A 26,493-nucleotide genomic window follows, 5' to 3' on the forward strand; every position below is an offset into this window, starting at 1 on the left:
TGTGGTCAGTGATTGGGGATCAAGGTGGTGTGAGGTGGGGCACATTCTTCACTGGAAGCCTTGGGGGAAGAAACCATTTCCTTGCCTCTTTTAGCCTGTAGAGGTCACTCTCACCCCTTGACACATGGCCCCCTTCCTCTTTAAAGTCAACAATAGCCCTGACTGGTTTGGCTAAGTGGATAGAGTGTCAGCCTGCAGACAGAAGGCTCCCAAGTTCGATTCCGGTCAAGGGCATGTACCTTGGTTGCGGGCACATCCCAGGTAGGGAGTGTGCAGGAAGCAGCTGAATCGATGTTTCTCTCTCATTGATGTTTCTAACTCTCTATCCCTCTCCTTCTCCCTTCCTCTCTGTAAAAAAATCAATAAAATATATTTTAAGGTCAACAACAATAGGTAGAGTGCTTTTCGTGAGTCGTCTGGTTCCCTGCCCCTGAGAAAGGTTTTTTACTTTTAATGACTCAGAATTAAATTGGGCCCACCTAGATAGCCCAGAATACTCTTCCACGGTGAAGTCCCAACCATGATGACATCACTCGGCCATTATTCTGTCTACCACAGGGGGATGGCCGGGTCCTGGATGGCATTGGAGAGGAAAGCAATCTCGCTATCAGCCACATCTGGAGTCCGTTTTGAATGAACCACCAAGGTTATTATAAAGGTGCTGTTATTTTTTTCTGTTATTGGAAGCCCAGAGCATTCCTACCTGATGCAGGAGACACTGGCATGATGAACAAAAGCCAAAAGCGGGACAAATTACAGCTTTGTGAACCCAGCCCACCCACGTTCCCAAGCCCAGTGTACGGCTCTGTTAAAAGCAAGACTGGAAAATGCCATGTTTGGGCATGAGGACCAGGCTCTGTCTGTCCTGACCTTCCTCGCAGACGAGAATGCTGGCCTGTTCACCCACAAGGCTGCAGAATGAGCAGGAGGAGTGTGATGGGACAGAAACGGTGGCTGCGGGTTCTGTTTAGTTCCTTCTCCTTCTCTTTCCCCCTCCTGCCTGGCTTTTCCTGCCTCATGAGCCTGGTTCTTTAGGTTTTTGACACAGGAGAAAGGGATACGGGGCAGAAGGATGAGAGTTAGAGAAGCAAGGGGCCTGGCCTGAGTGGCTCAGTGGTTGAGCATCGACTTATGAACCAGGTCATGGTTTGATTCCCGGTCAGGGCACATGCCCGGGTTGCAGGCTTGGTCCCCAGTGTGGGGCGTACAGGAGGCAGCCAATCAATGATTCTCTCTCATCATTTCTATCTCTCCCTCTCCCTTCCTCTCTGAAATCAAAAATATATTTTTAAAAAATAGAACCCTGTGGTGTGGGGTGGGACCAGAAAAGGGGTATTAAGTGTTCCTGTGGTCTATCGCCTTTAGAAACGTAACTCGATTATTCTGAGATGCCTTTGATTGCTAGACTGGTTTCAAAGTTCAGAGGCCAACAGCTGTGGAGCAGGTCCCTCCGTGCAGGTCTTGCTGAGGTGCATTTCAGCAGCCGCACAACTGTTCTGTGGATAGACCGGAAAGGGGGTAAGAAATCCCTGTTGGGGGGAGTTAGTGTGTTGAAAACAGGCTATTTCCCTCGAACTCCCAAGAAGGGGGGGGGGGAATTAGACTTCTTCCTTTAGCTAAACTCAAGAGAAGCACGAAATGTGTACGGGAGCTACTGACACATTGGGGGAGAGCTGGGCGGGGGGTGGGGAGGGTGGGGGGTGGCAGTGCAGAAGCTGCAGGTCCTGCTGACTTGCCACTTGACCAGAGCAGCACCAGGGGCGAGAGGTGGCGTGCTGGAGCAGCTACGCAGAGTGGAACAGAGGCAAAAAGGCGAGACTCTAAGAGCACTCATCCCGAGAGGGAGGGATGGAAGATGGAATAAGGGTGAAAGGCTCGGTGAGGACCAGGGCAGCATGGGACAAATAGTACATATTTCACAGGAAGGCCTCATGCCTGCAGGAGGTTGGCAAATCAAGTTCCATAAACTCTAGTGCTGTTTGGAATTGAGTGCTTGTCTGGTAGGACCTGCTGGGCACCTCTTCACAGTGAATGAATAGACAGGATCCTCACCATGACCAAGAGGAGACTGCAGTGTGAGGGGATGTCTTTACCCTCCTCCTGTCAGAGCTGGTGCAGGAGGAGCGGTGGGGAGAGGGAAGCAATGGCCCCCCTCCTTTCCTCTCCAAGCAGGGGGCTCCAAGGAGGGGTGCTGTGCTTGGTGGTGGGGGTGCTTTAAATTGAATGACTACTAAGATCAGATTGTTTTAATAATGCCCAGTGACTTAAAAGTTACAGGACTGCACTGAGCTGGATGACAGCAACTTCAGTGGGAAACTGCATTCAACAGAGCACACAGGGCTGGCAGTTACACTGCATATTTGTATCTCAAGTTGATACTCCTTAATTAAACGGGTTTCTTAAGCATTATCAGAGGCGGAAAATGAAGAGCCCTCTGGACAGGGGAAGGAGCAGGCTGGGAGCAGGGAAAGCACTTGAGTATGGTCCCCACCGCTCAGGCCAGGCCACGGGGCCCACTAGTAATTCTCTGGGGAGGGGTGACTCCTCAGCCATGACCAGTCGGAAGGCCAGGGTCTCTTGCAGACAAGAGGGAGCGAGCATTCTGCCCCAGTGTTGTCTGCCCTCCTTGCTTGCCCCTACTGACTGCTGCATTCTTTTCTAAATGCTCACACGTGCTTTAACACACTCTTGGTTGTGTCCAATACTCTCGAGTGTTTCTCAAAGCCAAGTTTTGAAAATGAACACTGTACCTAACCACATGACCACAGCACCTTGCTTCCCCAGGTGAATGACACTGAAGGGACATGATTTCATGTACTCTTAAGTCTAGCTGGTTACAAGCTTTATTTGGACAACAAACTCCTTTATAAACCTGATTTAAACAACCCCCCCGCCCCAGATTATACACAAACGATTTTGCATTTAAGAATTTATGGCCTTCTGTTGGCTAGTGACTAAAGTATTGATTTGTTTTTCAAAAACTACACAGAATTGTCTAGACGGAGTTTTATTTAGCAAACAAAAAACTTGCTAATTCAGATTCGCCTCTATTACATGTACTCTAGACTACAATTTGCAAGTCATAAGCACAAAAAAGCTGGGTAGGGTCTCGATGCTGAACAAAATTCAGAGGGAGAACGTCAGTAGCCAAATGAACCAGAATAAAAGACTTTATTGTATTCCATACATTCACAGGTCACTTCCAGATTTAGTGCACTCATTTAACTCAGGCCACACTGTAAGCCTGTAGCTCTCCCCTTCTCTCTTGGCCTAGAGATGTCGCAAAGCCATTCCTAACAGTGCAGCCTGGTAACCAATAGCTACTTGACCATTTTCTAGCTGTGGCACAGGTTCATCCTGCTCTCTCAGAATTTTAAAGTACTTTCCATTACAGTACAAGGGAGATCGCCGAACATTCTATTGTAGATCCTTCTTCACTCACCATTTTTATCCCATCGTCTTTTCACTTCCATGGTTTCTGAAGTGGACTTTTAACTAGCGAACTTCTGTACAGAGCAGCTAACCACAGCATGGTCCTGAAACCATAGCTTTTCCTCCACTGGCCAGAATGTACCCCTCGCCTTCAACATCTGCCTCAGAAATGTCAGTGCCTGGTTCTCACAGGCGTCCTGGCTGACACAAACCCATCTGCCGCACAGTAAAAGCGCTTTGAAACCTCAGTGTGGCCTGTGGAAGCAGGGTCAGTTTACTGCATGTGGCCTGTCTCAGCCTCAGGAGACTCAGCAGGCGAACCAGGCTCCAGGCCTGCCCGGCATGGGCAGTTGGTCCAGTTAATGCTCTGCCTCTTGGCCTCAGAGGTGCTCACTTGATCGTTTGAATCTGGAGGGGAGCGGGCGGGGGGGAGGGGGGGGGAGGGACACGTTTATCTCCCTTATACCCTTACACAAATGACTGTTCCTATCCCAAGTTCATTTTGAAAAGTTTACCACCACCTTTACCGAAATTACTAAGTGCAACATGTGTTTTCACTCTATTGGGCACTGAAAAACAAGAGTTTACACTTTCTTTTCTATAATGAAATTTTCTTTACTCTTGGTATTTGTGATATGCCTGCAATTAAAAGTAGCAAACACAAATCAAAAATCAGGGCAGAAGGCACAGAATGAGAAGAATTTTACCATTTACTCTTTTAGGAACACTAAACGAAACCAAATCAAACAAGCTCACAGTCAGTTTTGTTTACAAATCAGCCTCCTCTGCTCCAGTCCCTGAAATCAGAAACCCCATTTATTAACCCCATGTCCAAAGTAAGCAGGCCTTTATGGACCAAAGAGAGTCCGTGATCCTGAGAGACAACTCACCACCACATTCCCAGTTTTCCTGCGAGACAACTGTCAATTCCAATAATGCAAACCCGGAACACTACTTCAAAGTGATCAGAATGCTATATAGTTTATACGGAATAAAAATTAGCCAGAAAAATATCTTAGAAAAGATTTTTATCCTTGTGGGTGCCAAGAGACTTTTAAGCTATATTATATTAAGTCATTATATTCAAACTGCAGATATTGACAGGATCCTCCAAAGTTAAATATTAACATCTTTTCATCTCTTATGGGAACTTTACTGTAAACATACCTTATCATAGAAATGAGATAATTATTCAGTACACATTACAAAATGTTATATTTAAAGAAAACAAATCTATCCTTAACCAAGATTCTTCATCCATAAAAGTTGAATGACTAAAATAACACAACAGAATGAACAAATGTTTTATTGGCATGTTCATTGTTGTAAACAGCATCTGGCATGAAAAAGTTTTACCAAAACCTTTTTATTGATTTTTATAAATTAGATGGCATTTTCAAAATGTACGTATAATTGTGTTCATTGAATAGTTGTATTTAGCAAAGCAAAAACTTGCCGACTCTAATCGACTCTGCAATGAAATCATGTTGACTGCATCAGCCTGTGCTATAACCTGACTTACTAGCAAGTTTATTCAACACGATGTTAAGACATTTCCCCAAAGGCAAACTACGTGTAACTACAAATCAACTACAAAAATTAAAGTGGGATTTACAAGGGTTCTGGAAGATTCAAACTTGAAGTATATTTTCAAAAGTAATGTACAAAAAGAAAGAAAACTGAAGCCACTGAACAGAAAAACCTCATTAACAAGGGCAAATACAACCGTATGGGACCCAGCACTGAGGAACCTCACCGAGGAGTACATTTACAGACTGCTGTACTTCTCAATGTACACAAATGTACATCATGAATGACATGTGAAAAGAACAACCACAGGAAATAGGTGAACTGCAATTAGGATAACTCAATAGTATCAATTATATTTACATGCTGAATGAACGAGTGAAATGTATTGTCTACATCCATAACTTAAGTACAGTTATAATTACAATATTCAGCAATTTGAGCTGCCATCTGCTGGGAGCAGTCTAAGGGAAATGTTTTGGTGTTCCAGAATAATGTTCTTTATACTTCGCAAAAAATGAAACAAGAAAACACAACTTCACAATTCTTTACTGGGTTACGGCTGGTTCTAAGAATTTCCTTCTTCAGCTCCTATTTTTGCTGCTTTCCAAGAGTCAACACACGTTGAATTTACTTACGAATTGTCAATGAGGTAATGTGTGTATCAGTGAAATAAACAGAAAATTCATTCATTCATGGCCTTTGCACAGCTTTTATTATTAAGCTATGAGCATCCTGTTTGAGGCTAGTTTTACTAGCGGCTATGTGCACATTTGTCCGCAAAAAGACATTTACTCATTCCCCTTTTCTAGTAGCAGGTTTTGTTTTTGTTTTTATTTTTTTGCACATCCCTTTTCACTTTACAGTACATTTGACTATAGTGCACAACATGATTCCAAGTCAAAACAGTGGCCCATTGGGCACTGAGCTTCTGATTGGTGAAGGGCAGTCCAATCAGTGCTGGTGTCATGGGGTTACCCCTAACCATGTCCCGCCATAACGGCACTACACAGTAGCAGTGAACCATCTAATTAAAACCAAATCCCCCAGGGAAAATGCTACACTAGCAGAGTCAGTCTTGAGTCAGATCTTTATTTGGTGCTCCATCCAGATATATTTTTAGTGCTTTCTCTTTCCGAGGTGAGTATGTTACTCGATGTCCCGTCTTCTGGAGTCGACTGCTTTCTTTTTTCATCAGTTCATTTCTTTGCTCATCTGTCAACTCCATTAATTCTTCTGTTTTATCCCTACATTTAAAATATTAATGACACATTAGGCCAGTATAGCCACCTGCCTCTATTAATTTATGCTCGAATACTATAATGCTCCTCAGTGAGAAAGTGAAATCTGCTGTCACCAATGAAATTAATCTCATATACTAAGATGTTGTAGATTTCTAATGTGTTTATTAGTATAGCACTCACTTCTAAAACTGGCACAATTTCCATGTTATTAGTATAAAAGCTATCATTTCTGAACATCTATTTAATAACAAGCACTGTGCCAGTTTTCAAAAATGTAATAATAGTTCTAATTCTCATAAAATCTGTCACCACTTTACAGATGAGGAGTTAGATAAATAAAAAAGCTAAATTTGAACCTGTATCTGCCAAGCTCCAATGACTCCTTTGTCCTCTACATCTGTGTTGTCCAACATGTCAGCCAATAACCACATGTACCTATTGATTGCTTATAGATATGCCTGATCAAAATTAAAATGTGTAGAAAGTATAGCATATACACAGTATTTCTAAGACTTACTATAAGAAAACAGCGTAAAATATCTCACAAATGACTTTTTAATATTGATTACATGTTGTAATCATAGTATTTTGGACATACAGGGTTAAAAATATTTTATTAAAATTAATTTCATCTGTTTTTTTATTTTTAAAATATGGCAACTAGAAAAATTTCAAAAATGAAATGTGTGGCTCTCTCATTATATTTCTATAAATGACATTTATGCAAAACAAAAATGTTATATCACTAGAAATAACAAAAACATTGTGCATGTTACCTATAAAATATGACTGCACCATCATCGCAGATATAAAGAGGCCAGACATTCAGGGTAGAAACTTTAGGATTCCAATCCAAATCCTGATGAATATCAAGGACAGAAATATCGCAGGGAAAGGTTCCTCTACCCTAAGGAGAATGAAGGAACAAACCAGGCCATTAGCCATGTTTAATGCCAACTAGTCACCCAATGCAAGCATTCGCAGGGCTTTACCTTGGCAAATTCAATATCTTCCAAAGGAATTCCACTGATTTCACAAAGCTATAAAAGAAAACATCATATGAGTTAATTTAAAATATAAATTTACTTTAAAAAGTTATTTTCCTTTCATCCAACAAACATAGAAATAGCTGGATTTTTTTCAAAAAAGTAATATACATTTGATATAAAAAAATTAGAAAAAAAGGAGAAAGTGAAATTATTTTGTCTATCTGCTCTGCAAATGCCATGTCCTAGAAATATAAATTTAGTATATTCCTTCTAGGCCTTTTCCTTAGCATATATAAACTATATGAAAAAATTTCTAATACGGAAAACTTTACTTATAAAACATACCTATATAACACATTTATTTTATAAGAACAATTATTCTATTATAAGAATAGGATATGCAGCCGAAACCGGTTTGGCTCAGTGGATAGAGCGTCGGCTTGCGGACTGAAGGGTCCCAGGTTCGATTCCGGTCAAGGGCATGTACCTGGGTTGCGGGCATATCCCCAGTGGGGGGTGTGCAGGAGGCAGCTGATCGATGTTTCTCTCTCATCGATGTTTCTAACTCTCTATCTCTCTCTCCCTTCCTCTCTGTAAAAAATCAATAAAATATATTTTTTTTAAAAAAAAAAAGAATAGGATATGCAGTAATCACATTCTCGTCAACAGTTGAACTATTTTATTTCCAGCTGACGTGGTCATTGAGCCTATTTTAAATTTTTCCCAGTTAAACTGCTATACTATACACTTCCATGAATATCCTGACCTATTTCTACAAATATTTTTGAACTGAGTTCTTAGATGTGGAACTGCATATGTGGAATGTTGATCATGCCCAACTGAACCATGAAAAAAATTATGTCAATTTAACCACTTAGCAAAGGTGTACAATATTTCCTGTTACCTTGATGACTTTAGGTATTCACCGACTTTCTAAATTTTCATCAATTATAAGAAGTGAAAATGCTGTTGTTTTAACTTGTATTTCTTCAACAAATTGCCTATTCATGTACTTTGCCATTTTAAAATTAGATTATTCATCTATTTCTTATTGATGTAGTGAGCTCCTTATAAATTATGGACATAATGTTTCATATATTATGTTTCAAATATTTTTTTCCTTTCTTATTTTTTAACTTTGTTTATCAGTTGTTTAAAAATTTTTTTTTGGCTGTGCAGAAGATTTAACTTTTATATATCTTTTTTTTTTTTTTTTTTAGCTTTTTGTATTATGCTTACAAATATCATTCCCTCTCCAGGATTACAAAAATATTTTCATCTGGTATATTTATCACTTTATTAACTTTTTAATATAAATTTAATACATTTATGATTTATTTTTGTGTTTAGTGTAAAGTATCAAAATAATTTTTTTCCCCAAATGCCAGTTGTCCTAGTATTGCTTCTAAAGAATTCACTCTTTTCCCAGAGATCCTTAGAACTCTCACCTTTAAAATAAAAAATTCACCCTGGCTGGCATGATTCTGGTTGAGCATCAACCTGTGAACTAGAAGGTCACAGTTCAATTCCCAGTCAGGGCAGATGCCTGGATTGCAGGCTTGATCCCCAGTAGGGGGTGTGCAGGAGGCAGCCAATCAATGATTCTCTTTCATCATTGATGTTTCTATCTCTCTCTCCCTCTCTGAAATCAATAAAAATATATAAAAAAAAAATAAAGTAAAATACATTCAAAAGAGACTTTCATCTAGATTCTCTACCAAATTTTACCTCCCTCTTCTTTTTCTTTCCTTTCCTTTTTTTTTTTTTAATACATACAGCAATTTACTCTGGTAACTTCTAACTAACCTTAACTACTTAGGACAGTGGTTCTCAACCTGTGGGCCGTGACCCCTTTGGGGGTCGAACAACATTTTCACAGGGGTCGCCTAAGACCATCCTGCATATCAGATATTTACATTACGATTCATAACGGTAGCAACATTACAGTTATGAAGTAGCAACGGAAATAATTTTATGGTTGGGTCACAACATGAGGAACTGTATTTAAAGGGCCAGAAGATTGAGAACCACTGACTTACGAGAAAGTTGATCGAAATAACAGAAAGTGAGGGTCCATTTCTGAATGGCCAGAAGCCAATGTTATTTTTCAAGGCATCAGGAGCCTTAAAAAACAACTAGAATGTGTGATTCAAGGTGTCATAAAATGTGACAGAGACAAAGAAAGAAAGGTTGCTGTGTCAGTATCTGGCACTCACTTCCTAGGATACCTCTTAGGCAATATAGAGAAAAATACAAAATGTATATTAGCTCATTTTGTTAAAAATGAACTTACCTTCTCTCGCAACTCATCAACACTACTGCTTTCCAACACAACCTCCTGGAAGGGATCCAACTTCATCTCAGAGGGCCTCCACCGTCTTGACAAAACTGCAAGCTGTGACATGGATTTCATCTTCTCCACCCCTATGAACATACAAGATTAGGCTAGCACAGTATTTTCTCTAGAGTTTCTAATTCGACTTTTTCTATCCCTGACTAAACAAAAGGATTTACTTCAAGTGTTATCTTACAAAGTGGGCATATAAGAAACCAATTATCCCCAGGAGTGTTTGAGAATGAAATATTTACTCTCCCCTCCAGTCTCACAAGATAACTCCTAACTCTTCTGCCAGCTCTGCTTCCACCAGTATTCCTAATCCCATTCTCTCCTGAATCCTGCTAAGCACTGCTCTACCAATTACTTTCTTCTCTGGTTCTCCGATCTTTGCTTCTCTATTGGCTACTATCCACAATCTAAAATCGTAATCACATCATCTTCACTCTACCTCCTTTATTTACTCAAGCTGTCATTACTTCTTCTCTTTAAATTTATACACCCAAAATTTACTGTTTTCTCAAAACCCAGCTCAATTGTTACCTTTCCCTCTGGTACATATAAGAACAAATTGTATTGATTTGGTCCTTAGTACCTATCATTTTGGAATTATAGGTTTCAAGTTCTGGTTCACCCACAGACTATGTACATCTGGAAGGCCAACTAGTTGCTTATTCATTTTTGTAGCACCAAGAATTAGCAATGCCTGGAAAATTACAGGTCAATAAATGCTTCTTAGATTTAATTCTACGACTTACTTCTTACCCAACTATTTGATGCTAAAATATATACTGGAATGATACTGATGCAGGCACCCACCATTCAGTAACATTTTCTGGCTAACCCATCTTTGCTAATACATAATCAATCCTTCTTAGGAAGGGTGACTTTTGCATTCTTTATGATCTCTTCCTGGCCTACCCAGACACGGTAATTATTCTCTCAGGCCCCAGACACTCAGAGAAGAAATAACATCCTGAAACACTTCCTTACACGCATCAGCATACAGTATCCTGATTTTTCCTGATCTCCCCATAACTTGTCATTTAATCAAAATTTCAACCGTTAAAATTTAAACCAAATTAGATCTGAAATAGGTGAAGTGTTAGTACTGAGCCTTCTGAAAACTATCACAATCATATATAGAAACATTCAGAACTTATATTTTAATTTCTATGGGAAAACAAAGAAAATTAAAATCTTTCTAAGTGACAGCAAAGTCACAAAAGAATATATATGGAAAACCTGTTGCTTCTCTTGATATAATCTCCTAAAAGCCAACTTTCCTCCCACTACTTCCTCTGAAAAATAAATATACCAATGTTGATAATAACACCAGGAGGTATGACAAACATAAGTACCTCCTCTAGGTAACTGCTATGGGTTGAATTGGCCCCCCTCCCAAATACTTACTGAAGTCTTAATACCCCAGTATCCAAGAATGTGACCTTATTTGGAAACAGGGTCATTACAGAGGTAATCAAGGTAAAATCAGATCATTAGTGTAAGCCTTAAAGTGACTAGTGTCTTTATACTATAGGGAAATTTTGGTAGAAATAAATAAGCCCACAGGGAGAACATCATGTGAAGATGAAGGCAGAGATTAGGATGATACATCTACAAGGCAAGGAGCACCAAAGACTGCCAGCAAATCGCCATAAGCTAGGAAAGGAGCATGGAACAAATTCGCCCTCAGAAGGAACCAACGCTACTGACACCTTGATCTCGGACTTCCAGCCTCCAAAACTGGGAGGCAGTACGTTTCTGTTGTTTAAACCACCCCTTTGTGGTACTTTATTAAGAAAGCCTAGGAAGCAGGTCATTTTTCTCTAAATCTCTGATGAATTATCAAAACAAAATAAGCCATAACGAAAAAAGAAACTAAATAACAAACATGACTAAGAAAATATTTTAAAAATTTTCTATAAAAAGTACCAAAAATACAATCTTGAAATTGCAACTTCCCTGTAAGAAGAAATATTTTAAAAAATCAGAGCACAAAGGGAACATTTAAAGGCAAATGGGAGCTAGAGAAAAGATAGAAGAAACTCATTATTTGATTAAAAAAACTATCTATAGCCTTCTATTAATTATAGAGCATTTACAAGTTATTTTCCCCCCACAAAAATATTGGTAATACCATCAAGAACTTCAAGGAAAACCTCCCAGTTGCTGGAAATATTAATATCTTCTTCATATATATGGTAATCCAAAAAGACAGTGCCAGGATTCTTCCATGTTTTTTTCCTTAGACGAAACCTACAAATGTGATAAGACATTTTAAAGTACTATAATTTGAAATTCTTAATTTTAAAAAATGACATAAATCTGACATCAAGGAAAATTAATTATGCTTAAGTCAAATGGTTATTTATTAAAATTTGGGGAAAATAAAATAAAATGGTCCCAATACTTCAGATTTAGTAGTATTCTACAAAGGAAATTTAAATACAACTCTAGCACTTTTGCTTAGTTCTATTAAACTAATTTGCAGTGCTAAAATTCTGAATACTATAGGAATTTTTAATTCTTCTAATTTTAGAAAATCACACCAATCCATATAATCTGACACACATTCTTTCTTCAAGTCACTAATGACACTGTGTTTTTACTTTACCTGTCAATACTGAGCTCTAAACCACATTGCTCCCTGAGTTGAGGAATTAATTCCTCTTTTGATTGCCGTACAGTCATTCCTTTAGCAAACACAGCATCTAGCAGAAACTTGCATGGCTAGAAACATAAATAATTAGAGCTTGAGCTATACATTAAAATAAGATTAACAAGACATTTTATTTGCACTTTATACTGTGACAATTATGGGCCTCAGTTTAGGTGTCTAAGATATCTTCCTAGGTTCAAATCTTGGCTCCACTAGTTACTAACTTAGTTATCTTGAGTAAATTTACTTAATATTCCTGTGTCTCAGAGTTCTCATCTATAAAACTGGGGACAGTATCTTCCTCACTAAGTCACTGTAAAGATTAAGATAACAAATTCATATTTCCCTTTTTGTATTAAAGTGATGATAATTTTGAATATAAAAAGAATCACTTTATGCACTAAAATAAGAGAAATACATACTAATTCTCCAAGTAACATTCATTAATTGTCTCAAAAGAGACATAATATCCACAAGACCCGAACTTGGAAGAAACATATAAGTCAAAATGATTGTAATGGATCACATTTAAGAGATATGGCTGGTGCCCAATAAAATGTTTGTTGAATGAATAAAGTTATTTCATGAAAAATTTATCCTCTTATGTATTTTTCACATTTGTCTAGGTCCCCAATAAGATATAGATATCATGAAAATAGGATCTTTGCCTTATTTTTCTGGTTATGTAATATAGGAACTAAAATATTTTATTGATTGCTCCCTAAAAACATGGCCTGGTTAGAACCTTAATCCACCATTTGCAAGTTGTATGACTTTGTCAAGTTACTCAACTTCTCTGCCTCAGTTTCTTCATCTATAAAACGGGAATAACATATAGTAGTTATAGACTTAAAAGATTTAATACTTGTTAATACTTGTAAGCCCTTAGAGTGCATAATAAACACGAGATAAATGCTTGTTAAATATAAAATGATGCTCTGAACACAAAAAGAACCTATAAACTCTACAGGTAAAGTGCTATCCACCAGTAGCATTATACAAGCATTCCCAGAAAACAAAATACCCTTTGAAAAGCAGGAAATTTTTGCCTCACTCCAACGTTCGTAGCAACACTTTAGAGCAGAGGCACAACAAAAAATGACCTGACAGCAACATTCATCCCCTGCCTGCTTTTATAAAAAAAATTTTAGTGGGACAGAGCCACTTGCATTAGTTTTACATATATTCTATGTCTGCTTTCGTGCTACTATGGCAGAACTGAGTAGCTATGACAGAGGCAGTATGGCCTGCACAACTAAAAGACATCCTAGAAAAAGTCTGCCCGCTTCTGCTTTAAAAAGATAAAAAGAAATGACTAGTAATAAAATTTCTGCATTGTATGTTTTTAATAACTAATAAAAGTGGCCTATCTTGCTCTTAAGTGTATTACTTACTTCTTGTTCATTGACCAGGAGCTGGTACACTTTAACTCTGTATTCTCCTTTTTTAAGTGCTCTCCCCAGTCTAATTGTAATCTATAAATTAAAAACATGTTTTAGATGTACTTTCTCAGCAGAACAAACAATCCATTCTCACCCACTGTGTAGCTTGTTTTCCCAAATTCTCTAGATAATGGGCTCTGAGAAGAGATATATCTTTTACGTCTGATTCCCCAGCACCTAGAACAGTAACTAACACAGTTAATATTTAACATTTAAAGGATGAATGAAAAAGCACACAACAACAAATAACCACTAAACATCCAATTATCCATTTAGGGTGTCCAGTTCACCTTACTTGGATGTAGTACAAGATGTTTTCTTTTCTATCATTTACAATACTCTTATTATTGAAAATTATTTTAATCAACCTTATTGTCCTCTGAAAATGATGAAAGTGTCTCATTCAGTCGAACGCTCTCAAACTCTTGATTGCTGGCATATACTCGAAAGACCTTGAAGTGAGAGGACAAAACGCCAACAAAGGGCTCCAAATGCTGTTTGAAAGCAGCCAGGGTGATTCTTTTATCAACATGCACCATCAACCCTAAGCACACAGAAACAAAACATAAACAAAATTGTAAAAGTAACCTCTCAGGTTACAAATAGAACAGATCATATACTTTTTATTGTACTGTAAGCAGGAAAAAGCACATTTTTCAATTATTTGACGTTTAGCTAATATAAAACATTAGATGGATAAAATACATGGACACTGAGTATATGATAGGTTAATCTGACAGCTTTAAATGTTCTGATATATTTAAGTGCTTATTTCAGCTGTTGAATTAAACACACATGTCCAGGAATTCTTTCCAAATAGACATATTTCTAGTTCTACACAGTAAAGTGTGGGCTCTGGCTGGGTTCCAACCCTTTCTCTTCTGCTTCCCTGATATGGAGCAAGCTGTCAGCCTTCGTACCACCATTTCTTCATTTGAAAAATAAAGATAATAATAGATAATAGTACCTACCTCATATCTTTACAGTGAATTCAATGAGGTAGTATCGTTATCATGCTTTGAGCACAGTGCCAGATATATAGTAACTGCCTCTCCCGTGCTTCCCCACAATTTCTAACCTTTGCCTAAAGAGAAACTAGTTTTAATTTCTCCAATGCTCTTGCAGGGTTGAAAATGGTAAAAAAGCACAGTAGCTACTGGCTAATTTTTTTACTATGACATGAGGAAAGTAAGGAGCAGTGGTAGTAGTTATGAGGTGGTAGAAGACACACTAGGCTTACAATCAGAAAACCCGAGTTTGATCCCAGTAGTGTGACCTACTAGCTCTGTGACTTCAGGTAAACTATTTAACCTATTTGAGCCAGTTTCCTCATCAGTGAAAAGCATCTACATCAATTTTATGCAGCTAATGAGAACTAAATGAGATAATGTAAGTCAATGAGCCTTACGAGAGAAAAAAAACTCCATAGAAATTTAAAGCATTATTATAATAGAGTTTCTCTGTCTCCATTTAGGCCCACCAATTCACATTTTCTCACTTCAGTTTCTGCAAGTTGTATGTGTAAATGTCATGTTTCCAGTGCTATTTGGACCTACTTAGTTAAAAAAACAAAAGCACCTATCCTTTCTCTGACTTTTTCAATTAATTATGTACTTTTTAGGGTGTTGGAAGGGAGTTGTTTGCATTGGGGGATGGAGGAAAGGGAAGAGAAACAAAAATTTTTCTGGCATTGAGTACATCTGAGTAAAGCATTTTTTAAAGTGTCCTTTTAATTTTTTTGTATATTATTTACTTTGTAAACTATTTCATAATGCTTTATTTAGTATTTTTATAATTATTTCCCTTTTAAAATACTCTTTTTTAAAAATAACATCTTAACCAGAGTTCTGACATCATTACTGTCAAAGGTCTAATGTGTTTCACAGGCCTAAGAATGCTGTTCCCTATTCACTATAACTGCATCGGAAGTGAAAGCTAAGGTCATAGGAATAGTCTTGTAATCCAGGAAGTTACAGGTGGTCTTAGAACAAAGTACCTAACTCTTAGCTGATTTTTTAAACTAAAAGTTTAAATACACAGAGCATAAATTGATACTGTTTAAAGGATCTTTTTCCTTTTTAAGTACATACATTTATGTCCTTCCCCAGAACCTTCATCTGTAGCATACGGTTCTGCTTTGAAATACATGTACTGTATTTCTCCCCTACTCTTGCCACTTTCGTCATATTCACTATCAGTTCCAGAGTCTTCTTCTGCTGTATCCCATGTCTCTTTTTTTCCTTCATTTGCTTTAGTTCTTCTACTACTTGTGATGCTATGAGTGTCAAGTCCATTAGCCAAAGGGATTTGAGCATTATCTGCATTGCACAAAGTGTCACTGCTATGACTAGAGCTAAGAATATCACTGTCCACTGAACTTGTACTCCGGTCATTATTCACATCCGAGTCTGATCGTTCTTCAGACTGAAAATTTTCAGGATCAGACGTCTGAAGATGCTGTTCGAGTTCTCTATTATCCACCGATGTAGAGTCTCTCTCATTAAGAGGTGATTCAATGTTTTCAAAGTCACTTGTCTCAGTACTTTTGCTGCTGTCCCCATTATCTCCATCTTGCTGCTGCTGCAGTGACAAGCTTTTGAGTTTCTCAGTGCTTTCTTCTAGAATAGCTTCCACAGACTTTAGGTTCCCCACAGGTCCTTTGACTCTTTCACAATCATCATCCACATTACCAGAATCACCCCCCGCTTTCTGGTATGCTGTCCTTTTGGAATAAGATCCTGGGGATTGCTCAGGTAGCAAAACAAATAATCTGATTGTATTTGCATGCCGATCCAGGAGTTTCCACAAATGAGAATCAGTAAAGGCCATCTGGTAATCCAAAGTTTCAGAACTTTCAACAAACACCTAAATAGTAAGTCAAAAGAGTTATGCTGCATCATTAGTTATAATGCATCATTAATTTTAGTGACATTCTCATTCATCATATCATGTCAATACCAGACAGTGCAAACATAATAAGTGATACATTTTGGGATGATAATGCTTCTAAAAGACATATGCATGGTTTTTGGGATTATACAAAATAAATATTGTTCATATGTATTTACAATTAGCTATAAAACTGTGCTAAGATAAGAGATGGACACACACATGCAGGTATCTTATTTATTGGGTTGTCCATTTTCAGGAAATTTCTGTATCCATATCTTACTCTTTAGGAAATCAAAGCTTAGCATGAATATAGATAGAGGAACATGTATAAAGATATCTTGGGAATGCAAGGCCAAGATCCAGATTATAGAAAAAAAAATCTAATCGACAAATGATTTGACTCTATAGTAAATTAATTGCAAGGAAACAATAAAAAAATATACAGGGAAATCTTTAGATTAAAATAGACTTGAGAGAGATATTATGGACTTTATTTGAATCCTGATTTGAACAGACAAATCCTATTGAAAAAAAATTGCTATAAGATAATCAGGGAAATTTGAATACTTACTAGATATATATTGGTTGATAAGAAGACATTTCTGTTAATTTTTTAGGTGTAATAATGTAATTATAGTTATGTTTTTAAAAAGAGTTCTCATCTTTTAAAGATATATGTTTGGATTACTTAAATGAAATGATACGATGCTAGGGATATTTTTTAAATAATCTGGAAGAAGTAGGTAGTTGAATATAGATGAAATGAAAATTGATAATTATAGAAGCTAGGTGATGAATACCTGGGGTTCATTACACTATTCTCTCTACTTTTATGTATGCTTGAAATTTTCCATAGTAAAGCTTAGAAAACAAAATGCACATATATAAATTGGCAATTATGAATAGTGTTTTGAGTTTTGCATAAAAATATAACTATTATTCAATAAATGTTACACATCAGTTAACCATTTAAAGAAAAGAAAAGAAAAATAGATCTCTCCCACTCCTTACCCTAAACCAATATTAAGGTGGATTAGAACTTTTAATGTTACATACAAATACACCACACAAAAGTATTAAAAGAAAATACAGGTAAATAAAAATTACAATTGGGTTAATCAATAATACTAAAAATGGTTAAATGAGATAAAAAATCAAGAAAAATGAGCCTGAAAAAGGTGATAAATAAAAATGACAAACAAGGAAACTTGAATACAATTTATCCAGAGGAAACCAATGGCGTTAGAAACAAATACATAGGAAAAATGATAAATAATGAAATGCATAGTGACATCAAGAGATAAAACAAAAGCATCAATATGAACTTTCTCATTTTTAACAGAGATAAATGAGTAAGCAAAGAGTGAAGCCAATATGATAATTTTCTCTATACTAGGCATGCCTCTGACTTTCACAATGAAGTATGTACTACTTTATGGGAGAAGCTCAAGAATGAATAAAATTCAGAGGACATAATCATTGTGGACAAAAATAGTCATGAAGGCTTCATCAAAGAGGCAGAACTAATCGGGGGCTTGAAAAAATGTAGGGAGAAGAGAAAGAACATTCCAGGTGGGCGAAGCTCATGATCAAGGCAAAAAGGAGAATCAGCAAGACTAATTCAAAGGACAGAAAGAAGTCAAATCTGACTACAAAGGATATCACTAGAGGTTGAGCTTATAATATTAAAACTTAATTTCATTTGCTATTACCAGCATAAAAAATAATGAAAAAAATAAGAGATACCTTGTTACTTCTAAAAAAACCTTCGGCCTTCAGGGTTTTACTAGGCACAGTGAGAAGACGCAAATCATTGTAGCAGCGTTCCAGCACTATTCTCATTGTTTCAGCAGGTAAATGGATAGCCTATAATGAAAGCAATTTAATTTAAAAAATACTCTTTCTGCTTAACTTAGAAATATGAGAAAACAAGACAATGCTGAGTTCTTAAAAACAGCAGAAAGAAAATTGAGAAAAATAATCTTGGTAGATATTAACATCTTTTAAAAGAATCTATGGAAAATTACTAGTCTCATCCATTACTTAGTCTATAAATTAGGAGAACAAAGGATACCTTATAAATGCATGTTCTGAAACTACTTTAAAGGTTAATGATTTTTCACTAAAAATTCTATTCCTCTCAAACTCACAAAGTAAATAAAGAAAATTGATTCCCAAGAAATAAAATAACTGACTCTTTGAGAGCTGATGTAAATTCAACACCTTTTTGGTTCAACTTTTTTTAAAAAAATATATTTTTATTGATTTCAGACATGAAGTGCCAGGGTTCTTATCCCAGCATCAAGAAGGGTTCAGGAATCTGGAAAAGGCGCTGTGCGTAGATGACATAGGAATCCAGAGACTAATAAAGAGTCCGGAGACGAGATATAATTTTGAAAAGCATTGGGGGTCAGAGGACCTTCAGCTAAAGGAACTGAAGACTACCTCCTTGTCTAGGACCCTTGCTTTTATTAACACAATTTGTCCTAAGGCAAGGTGGAGATAATACACTTCAAAGGGGAAGGTTTCAAAGGGTACAGAAGCATTGTCAGTTTGGGGGAATTAGTCTATGGCTGTTCAGGTGTTTGGCCAGTAGGAGGCAATAACATGTAGATGAAGATGTCCTTTAACTGTCCGGCAGCCACAATCAGTTTCCTATTCAGGTTTGGGGAAATGCCTTTAGCTATTCCCAACAGGTGACTATGTGTGACTCAACCCTGTTGAGTCCCCAAGTCTCATCAACCTTTTGATGAAACTCTTGAAATTATGACATGCTGGAATTGGTTCCCGGCAAGGAAGGGAGAGGGAGAGAGATAGAAACCTCAATGAAGAGAGAGAATCATTGATTGGCTGCCTCCTGCACACCCCCTCCTGGGGATTGAGCCTGCAACCCAGGCATATGCCCTTGACTGGAATGGAACCTAAGACCCTTCAGTCCGCAGGCCAAAGCCCTATCCACTGAGCCAAACCAGCTATGGCTTGTTTGACTTCTTGACTTTTGATGGGTTCTTTTCTATTCTGTGAATAGTTAATAGTTTTACTAAATCAATTTTTTTCTGTGTAAAATGAGATTTAATAAATTAGGTAAAATTTAAAGTTATTTTAGAATTCCATATCCTTAATTTTTGATGCTATTTTATGAATTTCACATGAACAGATCAAAATAATTTACATTTTAAAAAATATAACTGGTTTTTAATACAACAAATGATAACAATTCTTAGGCAGTCTAGTTTAAACACTGTATTTCTTGGCACAATGTTTTGTGACTGCTTTATCCTCTATAAACATATTTTTCCCCAGCAAATTATTAACTTCTTAAAGAAAGGGAATGTTGTGTGTTTCTTTTGTATTCTACTACTTCAGTGCTTATACTTTAAACTGTAATGACAGAGCAATTACAGTAATGTAGTCTTTTATGAGCAATTTAATAATTAAATATGGCTTTACAATATGATTGGTTTTCTTTGTTACTCTGACAAAATGTTAGAAGTCATTGTTTTTTAACATAATATTTAAAATCCAGCTTTTATATATACCTTTACAATTTTTTTTTCACAAAGCACTTGTTTGTTTAATTAACATTTACAACAACCTGTTAAAAGAAACCCCAGGTGAAATAAAAGACAAGGTTAATATAAAATGAATGACTGAAAACTGAACTCAACTTCTTCACTTGTGACTGCTATACAATTTCTACTACACCAAGGGATCTTAACTTGGGGTTTAGAAACACTGCAAAATTTTGCCTGTGTTTGTGTGCTCAGTGGTCGATAGAGTACAGGAGACTTGAAAGGATAATAAGTATTTCTCTGCAATGAACTAGTAGTTTTGTTTTTTTGTCCAAGGAAATGTGAACATTTTCATCATGTTTTTTTTGTTTTGTTTGTTTGTTTTTTTCAATATATTTTATTGATTTTTTACAGAGAGGAAAGGAGAAAGAGAGCCAGAAACATCGACGAGAGAGAAACATCGATCAGCCGCCTCCTGCACATCTCCCACTGGGGATATGCCCGCAACCCAGGTACATGCCCTTGACCGGAATCGAACCTGGGACCCCCCAGTCTGCAGGCCGACACTCTATCCACTAAACCAAACCGGCTTCGGCATCATCATCATGTTTTTAAACTCAGAAAATCTGAATGAGCTATGTTCTTTATCATTAACTCATCTAATGTGGCCAATATTTACTCCATCACCTTCCCCGACCTTATTCTTTTATTTCTATTAATATAATACTACCTTTGTGATTACCCAAGTTTAAAACTCCTCAGGTCATCTGTGCTCCTGCCTTAGTCCAACATTTACCAATCACAAATCATACTTCTATTTATATTATTAAAATCTATACCTTTTCGAATTTCTAGTCAGATGCCATCACCTGAATTATTTCAACAACTGCCTCATCTACATTCCTGACACCTCTCTCAATCTATTTGGAATACTAGTCTAATGTGGGCAGACTTAACATTCTATAGTAGAGCTCATCACATCAATGTTATACTTAGAAAAAGAAACCAAAAAACCTACTTTCTATTGCCTACATCAGATAGAACCCAAACTTTATGTTTACTATTTAAAAACCCTCCATAAGCCCTAGCTGGTTTGGCTCAGTGGATAGAGCGTCAACCTTCGGACTAAAGAGTCTCAGGTTCGATTCCAGTCAAGGGCACATGCCCAGGTCGCGGGCTTGATCCCCAGTAGGGGACATACAGGAGGCAGCCAATCAATGATTCTCTCTCATCATTGATGTTTCTATCTCTCTCTCCTTTCTCTCTACCAAACCAGTATTATACGAAATGCTGAAAGGTATCCTTTAAGAAGAGGAAGAAGAAGAAAAAGGTAAAGATAAAAATTATAAACAACAAGTACATATGTATCAAGTGAATCTAAAAATCAAGTGAATAAAAAATCTGATGAACAGAATAAACTGGTGAATATAATAGAATCAGGGGCATAGAAAGGGAGTGGACTGACAATTCTTGGGGGGAAAGGGGTGTGGGGGGTTCAGGAAGAGACTGGACAAAAATCGTACATCTATGGATGAGGACAGTGGGGGAGGTAAGGGCAGAGGGTGGGGTGGGAACCGAGTTGAGGGGAGCTATGGGGGGAAAAAGAGGAACAACTGTAATAATCTGAACAATAAAGATTTAATTAAAAATATATATATACTAGAGGCCCAGTGCACAAAAATTTGTGCACTCAGGGGTGGGGGTGGGGGTTCCCTTCAGCCCGGCCTGTCCCTTCTCGCAGTCTGGGACCCCTCGGGGGATGACCACCTGCTGGCTTAGGCCTGCTCCTTGGGGGATTGGGCCTAAGATGGCAGTCAGACATCCCTCTGGCAGCCCTCGGAGGATGTCCACAGGCCAGAGGCTCCCACCACCACTGCTATACTGGCAGCCATCAGCCTGGCTTGGGGCTGAGCAGAGCTCCCCCATGTGGGAGCAACTGACCACCGGAGGGCAGCTCCTGCATTGAGCGTCTGCCCCCTGGTGGTCAATGTGTGTCATAGTGACCAGTCATTCCCAGTCTTTCTGCTGTTAGGGTCAGTTTGCATATCACCTTTTTACTATATAGGATAGAAGCCTGGTGCATGGGTGGGGGCCGGCTGGTTTGCCCTGAAGGGTGTCCCAGATCAGGGTGGGGGTCCTGCTTGGGTGCCTGGCCAGCCTGGGTGAGGGGCTGATGGCTTTTTTCAGGCTGGCCACACCCCCTTTAGGGTGGGGGTCCTCACTAGGGTGCCTAGCCAATCTGGGTGAGGGGCTGAGGGCCGTTTTCAGGCTGGCCAGCGACTGAAGCTCCCAGCCTCTCCTTTTTTCTTTTCTTTTTTTTCCTGGGATTTATTTACCTTCTATAATTGAAACATTGTTCCCGTCACTGGTGCTCCCAGCTCTGAGGCTGCGGCCGGCTGAAAGCAGGTATCTGGGGTTTGTTTAGGTTCTATAATTGAAACATTGTTGTTTTTGGACTCAGAGCCGGGCTGTGGCAGGCGGGGAACCTTGGCTTCCTCCATCACTGGAGCAAGCCTCATGTTCGCTTCAGCTGCATGGCTGCCAGCCGCCATCTTTGTTGGCAGTTAATTTGCATATTGCCCTGATTAGCCAATGGGAAGCGTAGCGGAGGTACAGTTAATTACCCTTTTTGTCTTTTATTAGATAGGATATTTGAAAAATAAAAAAATAAAATAAAAACCCTGCATGAAATAACTGAACTTACATTTTTAGGCATGTATTTTACAATGATCCATCCAAACACACATGTCATTGTTTACATACTTGCCTCACACTTTCTTACCTCGATACTTTGGTCAATCTGTTTTTTCTATTTGAAGTGTCCCTCTGTCCTAACTATAGTTGTCTCCTAGCTATAAATACTAGCTCCCTAAAGTAAATACTGATTCCTATATATTACTCATAACTATATCACAAAGTGCTCTGTACAGAGCAGGCACTCAACAATAGTCACTAACCAATTTTAAAACTTACCTTTGAAATAAGTTGTTTGAACTCTGTAACTGTTTGATTTAAGTAAGCACGAACAGTGACAGGTGCAGCTACAGATTCTGCCTTTAGATCAACAACATGAACTTTCACCATCACTTCTGTCACATTTGGAAAAAATAAAACATAAGTGGAGGTTATTTTTTAAAATGTTTTTCACATGAATAATGAATTTTTACTATGTTTCTAATAAATGGTAAAGATAACATTTGTTCTAGTTATCAAAATGGTAGATGTATAATATTATACATGTATAACACATGTTAAAACTTCTTTCACAATTTGTCACTTTACAAGCAAACATATAAAAAGATATAGAAAAGAGCCTAATAAGAGTTCTAGATCTCATTTAAAAAATGACAGAAGTAAAAATGTGGTTTTTAAAAATACATGCTTTGTTTCCTTATAAAACATAACAACACTGTCAAATTTATTAAGTATATTAAAGTATATGTCCAAATTTCCAAAATACAGACCCAAACCACAACACTAAATAAATATAAATAACTAGAAAATGCAAAACAAATAGTAAAGGGGACACAGCAGCCCCACTTGCTTTTGAACAACCTTCATTAAACCATTCAAGATTTTGTTTATGTTCAAATAGTATTTTCTATATCCTATGAAAAAGTCCTACCGAAAAAACTGTTTTGGTTTAAAAGTGTTTTTTTTCACTTAAATTCTTCATATTACAATTTAATCCCATCTTCTCTGCTTCTGTTTTCAGAAGATCACATATAACTAAACTTTTAATCATCAGAAAAATAAATGATCTTCAAACAGTACATTTAAGATAATTATTCTCTAGCTTAAGTGATTTAATCTCTTGTATGTAGTTTATGTCAATCCTCAATTTTTCCCATGTTGCTAATCTATATCTGATAAAATATTCTGAAGTCTTGATTATTAATGAACTAGAGGCCCAGTGCACGAATTTGTGCACAGGTGGGGTGCCTCAGCCTGGCTGGTGATCCGGCTGATCAGGGCCGTGGGAAGTTGGCCAGGGGGAGGGGCCACTGGAGGTTGGCTGTAAGAGAACACTGACCACCAGAGGGCAGCTCCTGCTTTGAGTGTCTGCCCCCTGGTGGTCAATGCGCATCATAGCAACGGGTCGTTCGGTCGCTTAGGCTTCTATATCTATATCTATATCTATATCTATATCTATACCTATATCTATATCTATAGATAAAGGCAATTAGCTAGCCTGGCCAGTGCGGCTCAGAGGTTGAGCATTGATCCAGGAACCAAAAGGTCACAGATTCGATTCCGTCAGGGCACATGCCTAGGTTGTGGGCTTGATCCCCACTGGGGGCCATGCAAGAGGCAACCAATCAATGATGTTCCTCTCTCATCGATATTCCTCTCTATCTCTCTATTCCATTCTCTAAAGTCAATAAAAATATATTTTTAAAAAAGGTGATTAGCTATAAGTTTTACAACTCACACTCACATTTAGAGTTTTCTTTTTAAAACGTGGTTTTACTGCTGACTCCTATTATTCCTTGATAATAATTTTTGCTATCTAGCTCAAAAATAATCGGCAAGAAAATGCTCTAAAAGGACTCTTTACAGATTGGGCAGAGTCTGACTGAAGGAGCCCTTGAAAAAAATACCACATGTATTTTACTTTGGAAAGAGGAGTCTTCATTAAAATAAAAGGAGGTGTATAGGATACATAGAGGAACAGAATTTGAAAGGGTAGAAGTAGTTTTGTAAATTCAACTTTTAGGAATAAAAGTAGAGGACATAAACCTGATTTCTGATTAACAACCAACCCAAGGGAATTAGGGTCAAGACAATAACAATAAAAATTTGGCAAAAGTTTTTTAAACATTTTAATTTTGCCCTACTTATTACAGTTTACATATAATGATGACTAGAAAATTTTGGATGTGTAACTGTCTTTAGGGACAATTTAGGGTTATGGTATTTTGCTTTCTAGGTCAGTCTGAAAGAAAAAAAACACCCTCATATACTGAGAAATGTGATAAGATTTAATAAAAAATAGAAAAAGCTGAAGTCTCTGGAACTTGCAGAAATGACGAGGATGGAGAAAAATAAAAAATGTTGGCAGTGCCCAGCTGGTGTGGCTCAGTGGTTGACCCCCAACCTAAGGAGGTCTAGATTCAATTCCTGGTCAGGGCACATGCCCAGGTTGCTAGCTTGATCCTCAGTAGGGGGCATGTAGGAGACAGCCGATGAATGATGCTTTCTCATCATTGATGTTTCTCTCTCTCTCTCTCTCTCTCTCTCTCTCTCTCTCTCTCTCTCTCCCTTTCGCTCTGAAATCAATAAAAATATATTTAAAAAAATGTTGACAATGATTGATTATGAAACCATCTTTTCAAGGAGACTCTAAAAAACACTCTACCTGTAAGACTTTATGGAAATAAACACTTTTTGGTCCAGGGTCTTCTTGGTAAATAGGGGTGGGGGAAGGGAGGATTATTCAATACTGAAGAAGAAAAATCCCACTGGACACAGTAAACCAGAAGTTTAATTGTTTTTTTTTAAAAATTTTGTGTCGAGAACCAAGATGGCGGCATAGGTTAACGCCGGAGTTTGCTGCTTTGAACAACTACTTCAAAAGTGAAACTAAAAGACAGAACGGACATCACCCAAAACCACTGGAACGCTGGCTGAATGGAAGTCCTACAACTAGGAGGAAAGAGAAACGCATACGGACACTCAGAGGAGGCGCAGTGCTGAAGTCAAATTCTGAGGTGCGGAGTGCGCGCGCGGAGCGGGCTGGCGGCGGAGGGCGCGGTTGGCGTTTTCAATCGGGAGGGAGTCGCAGACTCTGAGCTCCAGATCCGGGCGAGTCTTTAGGGACCCAGACTCAAACGGGAGAAGCGGGTCTGCCTGGCTTCGGTCAGAGCGAGTGCAGCTTTCTCTCCGAGCTTTGCAGCGGGGCTGGGACTCAGAGAGGCAGAGCCCCTGGGGACAGGACTGAGAGCCGCCATCACTGCTCTCTCCAGCCCACCCTGTTGATCCTGTGCGATCCGCCCTGCCCAAGCCCTGCACAGAGGCATTTGCCGGATAGCCTCAGGCAAAGGCTAGATTAGCACCTCCCTAGAGGACAGAAGTTCTCTCACTGCAGACACAGCTGATTCTCATAGCCACTTGGCCTGGAGGTCAAACCCTCCCTGGAATTAGCTACAAGATTTAACTATAAGACTGCGCACAAAGACCACTAGGGGGTGCACCAAGGAAGCATAACAAAATGCGGAGACAAAGAAACAGGACAAAATTGTCAATGGAAGATCTAGAGTTCAGAACCACACTTTTAAGGTCTCTCAAGAACTGTTTAGAAGCCGCCGATAAACTTAATGAGATCTACAAGAAAACTAATGAGACCCTCGATGTTATATTGGGGAATCAACTAGAAATTAAGCATACACTGACTGAAATAAAGAATATTATACAGACTCCCGACAGCAGAATAGAGGAGCGCAAGAATCAAGTCAATG

General features: G+C 38.1%; 1 protein-coding gene across 2 annotated transcripts in view; it reads right to left on the reverse strand.

Annotated features, from left to right (window-relative positions):
• Positions 1 to 3,152: 3,152 nt before the first annotated feature.
• USP47 (ubiquitin specific peptidase 47) overlaps positions 3,153 to 26,493 on the reverse strand; it is a 104,296-nt gene continuing 80,955 nt past the window's right edge. For both annotated transcript variants that reach the window (XM_081098901.1, XM_081098900.1), the window contains 11 exons: positions 23,009 to 23,124; positions 18,270 to 18,389; positions 15,722 to 16,496; positions 14,000 to 14,175; positions 13,584 to 13,664; positions 12,145 to 12,260; positions 11,668 to 11,786; positions 9,486 to 9,616; positions 7,196 to 7,243; positions 6,980 to 7,110; positions 3,153 to 6,206 (listed from right to left, as the gene is read on the reverse strand). In XM_081098901.1, coding sequence (XP_080955027.1) covers positions 6,032 to 6,206; positions 6,980 to 7,110; positions 7,196 to 7,243; positions 9,486 to 9,616; positions 11,668 to 11,786; positions 12,145 to 12,260; positions 13,584 to 13,664; positions 14,000 to 14,175; positions 15,722 to 16,496; positions 18,270 to 18,389; positions 23,009 to 23,124 — 1,988 coding nt within the window. In that variant the 3' untranslated portion in view covers positions 3,153 to 6,031. The remainder of the gene's footprint in view (positions 6,207 to 6,979; positions 7,111 to 7,195; positions 7,244 to 9,485; positions 9,617 to 11,667; positions 11,787 to 12,144; positions 12,261 to 13,583; positions 13,665 to 13,999; positions 14,176 to 15,721; positions 16,497 to 18,269; positions 18,390 to 23,008; positions 23,125 to 26,493) is intronic.

The sequence above is a fragment of the Myotis nattereri genome (genome assembly GCF_964212035.1).
Source record: "Myotis nattereri genome assembly, chromosome: 9".
NCBI classification, from domain to species: Eukaryota; Metazoa; Chordata; class Mammalia; order Chiroptera; family Vespertilionidae; genus Myotis; species Myotis nattereri.